General features: G+C 62.3%; 1 protein-coding gene across 3 annotated transcripts in view; it reads left to right on the top strand.

Moving 5' to 3' along the window:
* Positions 1–11,673, top strand: part of NOL4L (nucleolar protein 4 like) — a 47,691-nt gene extending 36,018 nt beyond the window's left edge. For all 3 annotated transcript variants that reach the window (XM_019539488.1, XM_019539490.1, XM_019539489.1), the window contains 6 exons: positions 4,492–4,763; positions 6,146–6,331; positions 6,423–6,614; positions 6,999–7,121; positions 7,609–7,810; positions 10,645–11,673. In XM_019539488.1, coding sequence (XP_019395033.1) covers positions 4,492–4,763; positions 6,146–6,331; positions 6,423–6,614; positions 6,999–7,121; positions 7,609–7,810; positions 10,645–10,844 — 1,175 coding nt within the window. In that variant the 3' untranslated portion in view covers positions 10,845–11,673. The remainder of the gene's footprint in view (positions 1–4,491; positions 4,764–6,145; positions 6,332–6,422; positions 6,615–6,998; positions 7,122–7,608; positions 7,811–10,644) is intronic.
* The last annotated feature ends 2,646 nt before the right edge of the window (positions 11,674–14,319 follow it).

Here is a 14,319-nt window from a genome sequence, read left to right as displayed (position 1 = left end):
TGTGAACCGTGCCGGGGACGCTGCAACGGGGGAGGCCACCGAGCTCTGCTTGCAACCGAGGGGAGGCCGGCGCAACGGCACCGGGCAGGGGCAGGGGGGGCTTTGCAAGGGCTGGGCTGTTCTACGGGAGCTTTTTGCACGACCCAGCCAGAGCGAGACCCCGGGCGGCGCCGGCCGGGCCCTGGAAAGCCCGCGCCGCGACCGGCACGTCACTCCAGAGCCCTCGAGCGTCCCGGGTGGTGCGCGGGGAGCCGTCACAGAGCGGCGACTGTGCGGGGCTGCCGCGAGGTTTCCGTGGACCGCTCACTCTGACATAAGCTCATTGTTCCCCCAAGTCAAAGGAGGTTTTTGTCTTCCCCTCTGGAGATGTGACAGGAGGAGGAACAATTTGCCCCATTCATCCCGAACTCTGCCTTTGGACGAGAGGCCGAGCCCCACCACTTCGCTGCCCCGAAAGCCTCTCGGGGAGCAGGTGCAGGAAACCTCCCGTCCGACCCCACTGAAACCCGGGGCCCTCCAGCCACCTCCAAAGGAGACCGCAGCGCCCCAATTAGCGGCGTAACGGATGGCTGAGCCGCCCCTGCGCCAAGGCTTCATCCTGAAGCCAAGAGCCATTTTGTTCTCCCTCCCCCGACGCTCTCCTGATGATGGCGAGGCTGGAGAGAGAGAGACGAAGGCCACAATGGAGATGCCGCCGTCAGCTCCCTCTCTCCCCGAGCCACACCGCCCGCCCTCCCTCCCTCTCCTGCTCACACTCATGGCTGCGGGAGCTGTGACTTTGCAGCCAAGCGCTTGCAGTCGTCCCCACGCAGGAGGTGAGGCCCACCGAACGGGCCGGCGGGGAAGTGGCTGGCAGCAGGGTGCCCTCGTGGCACCCCGTGGGTCTCCAGGCCGAGCTCTGCCTCGCAGGCTTGTCGCGGCACTGACCGACCAAATCACGGCTGCCCGAGGACCGGCGTGAAAGGCGAAGGCGTTGGATCCCGGACGGAGGAGCAAACCCAGTCCAAGCTTGGCTTCCCGCAGGGCTGGGACACCGGCAGCCAGGGACCTCATTGCTCGGGCAGCCGCAAGCCAAGAGCAGAGGCCTCGCGAGGCTTGCGCCCACGTTCGCGGCTGCACCACTCTGCTAGCTCGCTGCTCAGGCCGACGTGTCCAGGCGCCCCCAGAGAAGCGAATCCCCAAAGTCTCCCGGGCCTGGAGCAGTCGCATTCATGCTCCTGAGGACCCCTGCAGCCACGACGTAGCGCGCGTTAAGCTCTTGCTCAGCTAGTGCCCGTCCTGCAAGCCGAGAGCAGAAAGAGCTGGACCCAGTGGCCAGCTAGAAGACAGGAGAGCTCACGAGCACCCTGCAAGGCCAAAGCTCATGATTTGGCAAGCAGCTCTGAACACCACAACGAGGGCCGGGCCGGGCCGGGCCGGATCGGGAGGTGTGACCGACTGGTGCTCAGACCCCTTGTAGAGGCATCCCCGTCCTTGCACAGGCCCCAGCTGCCTTGCGCCGGGCATGCTCTCCTGGCCTCGGTAGTGCTGCCCCAGCAAGGTCCCGCACTGCATCAAGATGGCAAATGACCCCCCACGAGGAAAGCAAACAGCTCAGTAGAAGGGCAAGGTCCGTCGTTAGACCCGCACCAGCACGGTACCCCCCGCCGGGCTTGGACCCCACACTGCTCTCCCCCAGCTGGTCGTCAGGCCGGTAACGTAGAGCCAGGCTCAGCACAGCACCCGGGTGAGAGCGTGCCGCTGGCTGCTGCCTTCACTCGGACTGGGAAGGGAGTCTCCGACCTGCTACCAGGCCCCTATACTGCTGCACCCCGAGGGATCTTCCTCTTTTGTCCAGGCTTTGCCCATTTACAACACGACACAAGTCACCCCAGTGGGACCTGCACTGGTGAGATCCCTCCTGGCTGCGTCCTGAGCAAACCTCAGCGAAGGTCTGTATTCACGGGGGAGTTAAAGCCACTCCACAGATTTGGAGGGTCTCTGCAGCAGACTGGCATCTTGGCCCTTGGTCCCTGCTTCAGCACCAGCATCACGCAAGGAAACGGGCAGGTTTGGGCTTGGATAAGGGCTGCCACGCCACGCTTGCAGCGGGGAGGCGAGCAGACACGCTCGGGAGGCTGGAGACCACGAGGCGGCAGCTGCAGAGGGACGAACGGTGACAACATGCGACGCATCTGCTCTGGATGAGCTCGGACCCACGGGCGTCATCGTGGCCAAGGAGGCCGCCCGGCGCCTGCAGGCCATGCCCTTCCCACGCCTGCCGTGCAGCCGGGCCTCCGCGTGCTGCCTAACGCCCAGCCCCGGGAGAAACCCGCAGGCGAGGAGCAGCCAGGCCCTTCGGGAGGTGCCTGGTCGGCTGCACCGCGCTGTTGCCGTGGCAATGCCCGGCACACGGCGCGGGACTAATTCTCCTTAATCCTGCGGAGAGGCAGCACTGGCCAAGGCCCTCCGGGAGCCCCGCCTGACTCCGCAGGAGCCAGCCGTGCAGGGGAGGGCCGAGGCACGCGGATCCTCCTCCGCGCCGCCACCTCTGCCCTGGCAGCCGAGCAAGCGGAGCGGCCACCGTGCCCGCGGGCACGGCCGCCGGGGAGGCGGGCCCCGTGCACATGGCCGGCACGGGGCACTCGCGCCACCCCGCCTCCCTTCCCAGGCGGGGAGCAGGCACGGGGCGCAGGATGCGCACCCCCCAGCGCAGCCAGGCGCACCGAGGCCCCTCGGCCAGGGCGGCTGCAGCCCGGGCTCGCCCTGCCCCACCGGGGCCCCCCCACTCGGGTGCCCGGGGGCGCGCGGCATCTGTCTTTTTTGCAAGCAAGACAGAGTCCCGAGCTGCCACTGCCTGCGCAGGGTCACGCGGAAGCGTGCAGCAGCTGCTCGCTGCGGTTTCCCTGCGGGTGGCGGGGCAGGAGGGGAGGGAAGCAGGCAGCTCCAGCACCTTCCTCCCCGCCACCCCGCACACCTTCGGGCTCCCCGCACATGCGCCGCCACCCCGCGCCGGGGGGACACGAGGCCGGCCCTGCAGCCTGACCCCCATTGTCCTGCGGCGCGGCCGAGGATGCAGGGAGCAGGAAGCCGGGGACCGCCATCTGCTCGGCAGGCCGCGCGCTCCTTTGTTCTGAGCCGAGCGCGCAGTTGCACAGGAAGCCGCTCCCCACGTGCTTCGCCCTTTCCCTGGCGGGGAGGAAAGCGCAGAGCGGAGCGGAGGCACCTCCCGAAAGAAGGGAGCAGGGGGAGGGGAGCCGGGCCCAGGGGCACGGAAATGTCGCCTCAGCCCCCCGCGCTGGGATGCAGGCGAGGCCGGCAAGGGGAGGGGGCCAGCACGGCTTCTCCCCACGCCAGCACCTGGGCCCCGCTGGGCCAGCGCTGCAGGGAGCTGCACGGGGCGGGCGTTGCGAGGGCCAAGGCGGCGGGGGGAGCACGTGCGTGTGTGCAAGCACAAGGCCTTGCGTCCAGGAAGGGCGGGCACGGGGCCAAGGGGAGCCCGTGACCCTGCGGCTTGGAGGCCGCCAGGAAGGAAGCAGCAGCTGAGCAGGGACTTGTCTACCCAGGGCCGAGGGGGGAGAGCCTGTGCGTGCGTGTAGGAGGCGGAGCCCCTGGGGGGGAGGGGGCCTGACAGGTGCGTGGGGGGAGGCAGGTAGGTGTCAGGGACCGGCGAGCCAGGAGGAGCGGAGGTGGGGTCGGCCACATGGGCGAGGAAGGGACGCCGCATCCTCTAGCGCACAGCAGGTCTGGGCCTGCTGCCTGTGGCTGGTCGGGAGTCAGCCTCGTCCGTCCGCCCGCCCGCCCGGGGAGCCGGGCACGGGCTCTGCAGGAGCCTTCGCTGCAGCCGGCCTGGCACGGGGGCCTGTCTGCATGCGCAGGGCTCACGCCGGCCCCCGCTTGCTCCTTCCAGCCTGGGCCCAAGGGGCAGCCAGGCTCTCTGGCCAGCCCCGGCGCCTAAACCTCTCCACAGAGAGGAACAGGAGTCGAACCGCCCCACACAAGGGACCCATCCCGTCCCCATCCCTGTCCCCGTCCCCTCCCACAGCACAGACACAGGAGGAGGCCAAATTCCAAAGTCCTTATTCAAGCAAAGCCCATTCGAAGGGAGAGGGCTGCCCTTCCTCCTGGGGGAGGGGAGCCGCAGGCCGGCAGTCCCGGGGTGGCTCCGCAGGGAGGCCCCAGCGCAGCCGGCGTGGTAAAGTCCAGCTCCTTCCTGGGCGCAGGGGAGTGCTGCCCCTCCACCTGCCAGCCGCCGCGGGGGGGCCTGACCAGGGAGCGCCCCGGCGGTACCCAGCCCCATTCATGCGTGAGCAGGGCGCATGGCACGCGGGGCTTGGGGACCCGGGAGGGGGTCACCCCGCGCTGCTCCCAGCTGCCCGGGAAAGAGCCTTTGGCGCCGTGAGCTGGCCGGCGCCTCATCCCCTTGGGAGGCAGGGGACGGGCCACCCCATCCTCAGGGCTCCGGGGCTCAAGGGTCACGGGCCCCAGGTGACGCGTCCTCCTGTGTTGCAGACGACTCCTCGTCGGAGAGCTGCAGCGGGAACGGCTCCTCCACCCTGAACCCCTCCACCTCCAGCAGCACGCAGGGGGACAGCGCCTTCCCCGAGATGAACGGCAATGGCACGGCCGCCCCCATGGACTTCACCGCCTCGACCGAGGACCAGCCCATCAACCTGTGCGACAAGCTCGCACCCGCCCACGTCGCTCCGTCCTACCCGCCGGACGGCTGCAGCACGGACGGGTTGCGGAGCCGGGTGAAGTACGCGGCGAAGACGACGGCAGAGGTGCGTCTGGTGGCGAGGCAGGCCGTGCGGAGCCGGGCGCACGGCGCGCACCTGCTCGGGGCACAGGGCAGGGGCGGGCGGGGGCAGGAAAGCACAGCCGGGCTGTCCCAGGGCAGCAGAGGACTTTGCTCCTGCCCCTGGGGAGGAGAGAGCGGTGCTGGGCCCGGGGCCGGGTGGGAGCGGGGTGGAGCCGGCTGGGGAGCTGGATGCATTCCCTTCTAGGGAGGGAAGGGGAACGCAGCGCAGCCGAACTCGGCCATTTCCCAGGAGCTGCTGGAGAGCAGCTGCGACTGGCCCCGCTCCAGCTCCAGGGCCGGCCCTGTGCAGCCAAAAACAAGGCCCCAAGGAGGACGGTTTGGTTAGCAGAGGTCAGGGAAAGCAAGGGCCACCGAGCCGGCGTTGAGCTCCTGGCCCCATGCAGCCCAGCCCAGAGCCCTGGTTAGTGACGGGAGCATCCCTCCCCGTCTCGGGGAAGCAGCCCCCCTCAGGCAGCCCGTGTGAAAGTCATTCCCCCTGCCCCGTGAAACCCACGGTCAGCGTGAGTGATGAGCCCTTTGTGAGGTCTCGGCAGCCCCGGGCTCCGCGGCGGTCTCCCACTCTCCGCCGCACAGCCATAAATCCGGGGTCAGCTGTCGACCCTGCCGCAGCAGGCGCCGCAGAGAAACCAGCTCCCAGATAAGTTATGTCCCCGTCTCAGGCGAGGAGGGGCAAGCTGCGGCCACCCTGCCCCGACCGACGAGGCTGGGCCAGCAGATGCGCTTCGCTTCTTCCCAGGAACCGACTCCCAGGCCCTGAGCCCTGTTGCAGCGAGTGCCTCCCGGGTGGCCTCTCCCAGCACGGCAGGAAAGCGCCGAGCCCCGCGGCACACGGGGTAGGGCCCGCTGCTGCAAGGCGCCAGTGCAGGCACGGCCTGACCTCTGAGCTGCCGGGACAGGCTCAGGCTGGTGCATCTCCCATCCAGGTTTAGCACCTTGGGAAGGGGCTTCCTCATAGAGCATCTGCCTCAAAGGCTCCCTGCTTCTCTCGCTCGGCCGCCAGACCGAGCCCCCTGCCCATAGGAGTTAGGCGCCCTCATGGCTTAAACCTTGTTGAAAACAGGACATCCCCCCCCGAGCCTGCTGCTTGCATCTCCAGGTTTGCACGCACAGCCCCAGGCAGCACGAGGCCAGCGCTGGTGGGGACCCAAATCTGGCATCTCCACCGCTGTCATCATCCAGCGCTTGCACCTCTTGTGCGTTCCCTCTCCTGGCTGGTCTGTGCTGCAGAGTTGGGGGCAGCTCCATCCTTTCCCTGGGCAGGGAGCGGGATGTCAAATCGGGCAGGGGAAGGAGCCGGGGGCAGGCAGTGCACTCATGGTTTTGATGCGCCCTCTCCTTTCTCAGTCTCCCCCCTACAGCTCCGGCAGCTATGACTCCATCAAGACCGAGGTCAGTGGCTGCCCTGAAGACCTGACCGTCGGCCGAGCGCCAACAGCTGACGACGATGACGATGACCACGACGACCACGAGGACAATGACAAAATCAATGACTCCGAGGGGATGGATCCCGAGCGGCTGAAGGCCTTCAACGTAAGGGCACCGGGCAGGCTGCGCCGGGCTTGGCCTTCACGGAGCTGCACCACGGCCCGCTCACCGGACACGTTCTCTGCTCTCTTTGCAGATGTTTGTGCGTCTCTTTGTGGACGAGAATCTGGACCGGATGGTTCCCATCTCCAAGCAGCCCAAGGAGAAAATCCAGGCCATCATCGAGTCCTGCAGCCGGCAGTTCCCCGAGTTCCAGGAGCGGGCTCGCAAGCGCATCCGCACTTACCTCAAGTCCTGCCGCCGCATGAAGAAGAACGGCATGGAGATGGTGAGCCTTCCCTTGCACTGCCCAGGACAAAACATTTTATCCTGGGACAAAGTGCAGTTGTTCGGACATCCACATCTGTTGCCCCAGGATAAATCCTAGAAAGATTCATAGAGTGAGAAGCCCTAACAGTTCACCCTGACACCGCAAAGTGCATCTGAACAATTATCCTGGGACAAAGCCAGGGCTGTTCCTAGCCACAGAGAGGCAGGACCTGGAGGGGAGCACCAGGCTGAAGCCTTCGGTGTCTCACTTTTCAAATATTAGCTTGTGATTTAGGACATGGAGGTTTCTGTGCCCTGGGAGCCCAGGAGCCAGGGGAGGCAAGACCACTCGCTCCCTCCACATTTCCCAAAACACAGGCTCTCTTGATCTCTCCCCGCACAGACCAGACCCACCCCACCCCACCTGACCTCAGCCATGGCAGAAAACATCCTGGCAGCCGCCTGCGAGAGCGAAACACGGAAAGCAGCCAAGAGAATGCGGCTGGAGATCTACCAGACATCCCAGGTAGGATCCCGGTAGCCCTCCGTGCGCCGGGTGCGCTCTCACCAGCCTTTTCCCCAGCCACAGCAGGGGGACTTGCTCCAAGGCCCAGCCCAGGTCAGCAGAGCTCTTGCAGGGTGACTTGCTCCGAGGTGCTGGGGCGAGGGAGGGAGCAGCAGCCGCTCGCAGGGCCGTCCATGCAGGGTGTCCATTGGGAAGGGCAGAGCAAGCAGGACGACAGTTCTGGGGTGCGCCAGGAGGGAGTTAGGGCGTTCCCGGCACTGGGAGAGAGTGGCAGCCCTTGCAGGGGCACACTGCACGTTCCCAGGGGAAGGAGGACGGCGGAAGCGTTGGGTGTGTGTCGTAGGGAGGAGTCCAGGTGGTCCGAGTGTCTGGGAGGCACTCGCCCACCAAAGGCCTCGCAGCCAGCATGAAGGTCGACGCTGCCTTTGCCTCCCCTCACACCCTGAGGCCCCTCCTGGCACTAACTAACGAGTTTCCCTCAACACAGGACGAGCCCATCGCTCTAGACAAGCAGCACTCCCGCGACTCCACGGCCATCACCCACTCCTCCTACTCACTGCCAGCTTCGTCTTACTCCCAGGACCCGGTCTACATCAACGGGAGCCTGAACTACAGCTACCGTGGCTATGGGACCCTCGGGGGCAGCCTCCAGCCACCCACTTCGCTCCAAACAGGGAACCACAGTAACGGTAAGCGCGACATGGTGGGGAAACAGGCAGCAGGACTGACCACTGCCCGGTCTTCCCCTGCATCCCATCTCCCCTCGGTCTGTTGAAATGGGGTCCCCACTCAGGGCCCACCTCTTCTGCCCCAGCAGCCGCGAAGGCTCCTGGAAAGCAAGGGCAGGGCCGTGGCAGGGGACTGCCTTTACCTGGAGAAGAGAGAACGTGGACCAGGCATTAATGATTAACGGAGGCAGCTGCCTATTGCCACCCTGATCCCTGTGCTGGTCGGAGGGGGTCCCTTCCCCCACCCTTCCTCCCTCCGCCCTAATGGGGGCTGCATCTGCCTGGAGGCTGGGAAAGCAGCCGAGCAGGGAGAGAAAGCCGCCCCCGTCCTGGCGGCGAGGGAGCAGGGGGCTGGGAGAGAGGAGCAGGCAGAGGAAGGAGGGAGGAGGAGGTTGGGGGCATGGTCAGGCTGACTTCATAGATTTCATAGACATTAGGGCTGAAAGGGACCTTGCAGGATCATCAGGTCCAGCTCCCCGCCCAAGGGGCAGGAAGTCAGCTGGGGCCAGATGATGTCAGCAACATGGGCATCCAAGTGGCAGCAAATCATCCACGCCGAAAAGAGCGGGGACAGGCCAGAGCAGCGGGGGTCAGGCAGGGCCACAGCCTGGGGGAAGCTGAGAGGCAGGAGGGTGCATCCCCATGGAGGGGTGGGCTCCAGGCCCCTGTGGGGCCACATCCCATGAGGCCTCTCCCAGCCCTGCTCTGCGCCTCGGCTTCCTTCCTCTGCCCTTGCCCCGGCTCTGCCCCAGCCGGCGGGTGCAAGGATTTGAACGGATGTGATTTCCGGAGTCCTGAGAGATGCCTGTCTGGGATTAACTGTTATCATCCCTCACTAATGCCTCTTAACCCTGAACGAAGATCCTGCCCCAGGCCCCAGCTGCCGAGACCTAATCCTTGCAGCTAGAATGGGGGGGCGCACGCTTCGCGTCCAGGTTCTGGGGCTCGGGGCCCTTCTCCTCCAGGGCAGGGCTCCTCCAGGTGCTGCTCCACCGGCAGCCAGCCCCTGGCACACAGTGTGCTCGCTCCCGTCTTGTCCATGTTTAGAGCTCATCTCCCAGCCCTCTTCCCCTGCCCCTGCCCAGGCTCCTGCCAGCCAGCTCCTTTAAAGGCAAGAGAGCACGCTCCTGCCACATCCTCTCCACCTCCCCTCCCCTCCCCACCCCACCTTCGACAGCGTCCTGTTCCCCTCCCATGCTCCTGTTCCCTTGCTAGGATGAAGCCAGCGCAGCTCTGGCCCCTCTTATGCCCCCAGCCCCCATCTCCCTGCAGCCCCTCTGCACCGGAGCTGCCGTTCCCCGGCCAGCGCAGATTCTAGCTCGGCCACTTCCCCATTTTCCTCCTCCGGTTTGCACCGTGGCTCCAGTCTCCTGCCTGCTGCCTTCCCCTCTCTGCTGCCGCTGTCCTTGCTTCGCTCAGCCCTCCCCTCCCCTCCCCTCCCCTCCCATGCTCCTGGACACACACCCATGTCCTCTGCTCAGGCTCCCAGGGCTGTCCTGTGCCATTTCAGCACTGCCTCGGCTCCCTCCGCTCCCACACACTCCCCTGCCGCTGATGGCGGGTCTGCGCTCTCCTGCTCTTACCTGCTGGGAGCCCCCCAGGCTGGTCTGCGCAGCCAGCTCGCCATCCGCCCCTGCCCAGGCTCAGCCGTCTCAGCACCGCTTCAGCCTAAGCGGAGCAAAAGCCTCCGCTTCTCCCATCCCTCCGGGGCCATCTCCAACGGCTCCAATCTTTGGCCCACAACCCGGGTGAGCTCCCCATCTCCCTTGCCTGCTCTCGCCCCCCAAAATGGGCGGTGTCCATCCCTGCCCTCCCATTTCCAATACCCGCCTGGGTCCAAACCTGGTGCATGCTGCAGGGTGTCACCTTACCTGCCCCTCCCCCCCCCCGGTGCTCTTCACTCTGACCAGCAGCAGCTCCGAGCCGTTTCTCCTCCCTGGCGGCACGTGCTCCTCTGCCCAGGCCCAGTCACCAGCTCTCCTGCCGGGTCCCTCATTGCCTGCGTCTCCCTCTCCTGCGCTGCTTCGTTTCCCCTGTGCTCTCACACCCATGAGAGCAGGTGTTTCCTCTTTTCCCTGCAGCGCAGGGCCCTGAAGCTGAAGCAGATGGAAGACTGGGGGGGTGCTTAGGGACAGCAGCGGGGCCAGACCCGTGCTCCTAGCTACTCCTGCACGTCAGCAAGTGCAGGCTGGGGGCTTGCTCAACCCTTCTGGGGAAGGGGGTTCCTTGAGGACAGGCAGAAAACACCATTCGTTTGGGTCTGATGGACCATCTCTGTGTGGGAGCCCTTTTGCCCAGTGCACTCAGGCACCAAGGGACTGCGGCTGACCCTCAGCACTGCCCCAGAACTGACCCCGGGCAGCCGCGGCCGGACACCTCCAGAGACGAGCCAGAAAGCAGCCTCCTGAGTCCTTGGGCTGCAGCGCGCGGTGGAGCAGCTCCGAACCGCAGGAGGCACGATCGCTGCAGGGCCCGGCGCGCGTCTCCCTCCTGGTGGGGCTAGCCCAGCTGCGATTCAGCCGGACGGGCTCTCACACCCATGGAGCAGGTGTTTCAATCCCTACCACCCAGGGAGAAACAGCTCTGCCTGAGCCTCATGCCTCTCTTGCAGGCTGGGGGGGTGGGGACAGCAGCATGTTTCTGACGACTCACGTTTCACGTGTGCCCATCACACGTGCACAGTGCAGTAGCAAAATTGGTGCCGCCTGTCTCCTCCTCCAGGCCCGCCCTGCCCCTTTGGGGTAGCTGCCGGCCCTGTTCCACTCTTGATGCCCTCCCCTGCTCTCCCTTTGCAGGTCCCACTGATCTCAGCATGAAAGGGGGGGCATCCAGTACAGCCCCATCCAACAGCACCAGCAGGGGGATGCAGGCCGCCCAGCTTAGCCCCACGGAGATCAGCGCGGTGCGGCAGCTGATCGCCGGCTACCGAGAGTCCGCGGCTTTTCTCCTCCGGTCAGCAGATGAACTGGAAAACCTCATTTTACAGCAGAACTGACTCCGGGCATCCGCGTAGCTCCTCTGTCAGAAGACAATTGACATCCTCTAGAAAGAGGCTCCCACTCGTGTCCTGCTCAGGACCTACCATCGTCCTCCCACCATGCGGGTGGTACATTTCCTTTGAAGAGGTGGAATCCAAGAGACCCGTTTTCTTTCACACTCCAAGCACCTGGGACTTTGGGCACAAAGACGCATTTTCAAACCATACTGCACAGACCAGAAGCCAAACGTGCGACTTGGACGGGTGCGGGACTTTCTAGGGTGGAAGGGAGCCTGGGGAGGTTGGGGCTGCAGCTGTATTTAGGAGACCCTTTGTGGACCCCACTGTTAGAGTTCCACCCCCAGATAATTACCTTTCCAGTCTTAGGTGAGCTGAATCGCATATTTATTGAGAAATGGACCCTCCTCTCCCCTTAGTAATTTATTTTTCTGAAAATGGATTCGTTTAAGTTTGTACAGGTTGCCAGTTGTGTGTCCGTCTGATGAGAAGGCATTTATTCCTGTGAAATAACACATTCCATGTCACTACACTACTAACGGCTGGGCAGCGATGCCCGTTCCTCCTGGAAACCCGGGTCCCACAGGGTGCTTGTCTGTGAGCCTGGCAGCCTCCGGGCTGCTCAGCCTCCCATAAGCTTAGGTGGAAGCTGAAGAAGGAAGAAAGGAGCGTCCTGTTTAGACCTGAACTCTAAGCAGTCCTGTAGCAGCAGCAGTGGGATCTGATATTTCCCACAGAGACTCAGCAAGCTCAGTAGACTTCCGACCAGAAGGACCTCTCTCTCTCTCTCTCTCACTCGTTTAAAATTGAAAATTAAAAAAAAAAAAAAGAACGAAAGAAAACAAGGAGACATCTGAGAAACACTGTCCTGCGTTCATGATCTGTTTTCTACCTCACACTCCATTGTGGGCTTTTTCCAGGACTCCCCAATCTGGCTCTTAACGGTTCACCCCCGAACTCGTGCATGACGCATAGCCCGACTGCTCGGCAGAGAAGCGAAGGCCGTGGAGGAGTGCGACACTAAGCCAGCAGCTCAACACCTCGCCCGGCCTGATGCCCTCTCTGCTCAGGGAAAGCAAGGTGCGCTGCTGCTGCTGCACGATAAAAAACATCCAATCGCTCCTTGAAACCCAGGCTGTTTTCACATGTGCATGTGAAGCCAGTGCTGGGACAGCAGCAACAGAACTGCTTAGGATAGGTACCTGGGACTAACAAAAGGTAGGGCAGGCTCTTGGGGAGGAAAGGCATGCTGCTCCAGCCCCATGAGCCGTTCCCAAGGAAGCAGAGGCCAGGAGATGCTCAGCAGCAGTGATGGGGGCTCTCTGCAGGCCCTGGAGCCCCCCAGGAACAGTCCTGGAATAAGCCCACAATTCCTAACGTGTGAAAAAGAGATAGGCCTGATTACCACTGCTCAGCCCTTTCCCTCCCCCCACACCAAGGCACTTCCCTTTGCTCAGTGCAATACCTATCACCAGTGCTGCTAAACCAGGGACTATGCTTGGGCATGAATGCCGAGCAGGGCCAAGCAATGCAACGTGGTCTGTAGCCATAAAAAGCAGCAGCAACTGCTGCCGGAGAACCCGTGAGACTTCTCCTTGCCTCCTCCCTTCCCAGTGCTGGTGGAAACCCAGGCCTGCTCTCCTCTGGAGGGCAGGAGCCAGGAGAAAGCAGCCCTCGATAAGTGCCACTGCCATGGCGAGCATTTGGAGTGCAGGTGGTTTCCTTCTTCAACTCCTTTTAGACCAACTTGTCAAAGCCTGTCTTGGTGCGGCTGGTTTCTGCAGGGGTCAGGCCTGCACTGCAGAAGTCAGCCATGCCAACCCAGGGGTTTCAACTGCTGCAGGTGGCAGAGGCCGAACCGCCAACATATTTTTTGAAAGCTTTTTCTTTAACCAAATTCCACCCCGTAAAACAGGACAACCAGTGCTGGCTGAGGAACAAAGCCCTGCTCTTCGCTTTAGGAGAGACAAGGCCTCAGGCTCTCTAGACAAGAACCTGCCTAAGCTCAGCACTGGAGGGGATTTCCTATTGCATTGACCTTTTTCCCCAGCTGCTGGAGAAAGGGGACTCAACTCCTGACCGTGTCCTACAGTCCCAGAGTCCCCACAGGGAGAAGGTGGGGGGTTGCCACAGATCAGACTTGATGCCCCTCATTCCAACACGAGCCAAAAGGGGCAAGTGTGCCGGCACGTCCCGACCAGGCCGAGTGTATCTGGCCAAGTTACGGGGCGGGCAGGCCGGTACCAAGGTCAAGGCAGCCGAGTAAAGAACCACCATGCACATCCAGAACTTTGGACAGACACTTTCCCAGCACTTCACAAGCCTGCTTGGTTTGTCCACCCCCCATACTTTGAATTTATGTAAATATTTATTTTTGTGTGAATACCATGAGGTAACAAACCCTTTACAAAATGTAACCACAGCCATTTGTGAAAGTCTTAAATGTTAAAGAAAGAGAGGCAGAGACAATCGCTGTCCCAGAATTCTCTCTATAGGTAACTTAATTGTTGCCTCTGCTCCTCAAGAGGCCATGGTGAACATGTAGCCATAAGTTTGCCAGCCAATTAACTAAGAAAGGGGTTGCCCAGGGGCTTATTGCAAAGAGATCAACGTCAGCGAGTTTGATTCAAGTTGTATTTATACCGGTTCTAGTCGTCTTTACCAGATCACCTTGGAACTTGGCTTAGCGCATGTGTTAGAAGTTCAGTAGCTCTTAAATCGTTTCAAACACTGGTAGAACAGAGCTGAGACTCCGGCTCGCGTAGGAAAAACAATGGACAACCCACCCGGCGACACCAACTGATGTTCATAGCTTGCAGCTGGAGGGTACACGCGCAGATGTCTGAAGCCCTGGTGACAGCAGCATCTGTGACAAGTGAAACAAATGGGATCCACTACATATTTCTGTCAGGGAACTTTTGTTTTTTTTGTGGGTAAGCTGCAGCTGTAGTTTCTTTGGAGCTAGCTCCACGGGACATCTCAGTGCTCTTTAACTGGTCCTTACTCGATATCGGCCCTTCTGTGCTCAAAACCTGTCATTTCACAGCCACAATCCTCAGTTCTCCCTAGATACTAAAGGACTAGGAATCTCCAATTTAGATTCTCAGGCAGAAGGAATGAGCAGGAGCAGAACACACTGGCTTTCCAGACTTCGTGATGGCTGAAAGGAGAACCCTAGTTTAGCAGACGGTCTGAGGGGGAAAAAAAGTGTTCAAGAAAACATACCATTTTTGTTTCCTTGAGACGCCTCCTCGCGAGCGTGCGTGGGACATCCAGTTCCCAACGATGCATTTCAGCAGGAGGAAAAAGTGTTCACGGGATTCCAGGCAGATGCGACTTGTACCTCCCCAGTCCAGAGGGCTGCTCCCCTCCGGCGGGCGGCTGCAGGATTTAGTACCAGTTCATTTACAAAAATGCTGCTTTGAACTCAGAGGGTTAAATAATATACTTTTGATTTGTAATTTTTTGTAAAACT

This window comes from Crocodylus porosus, unplaced genomic scaffold (assembly GCF_001723895.1).
Source record: "Crocodylus porosus isolate Cpor-Errol unplaced genomic scaffold, CroPor_comp1, whole genome shotgun sequence".
NCBI classification, from domain to species: Eukaryota; Metazoa; Chordata; order Crocodylia; family Crocodylidae; genus Crocodylus; species Crocodylus porosus.
This window is presented reverse-complemented; position numbering and strand designations above follow the sequence as displayed.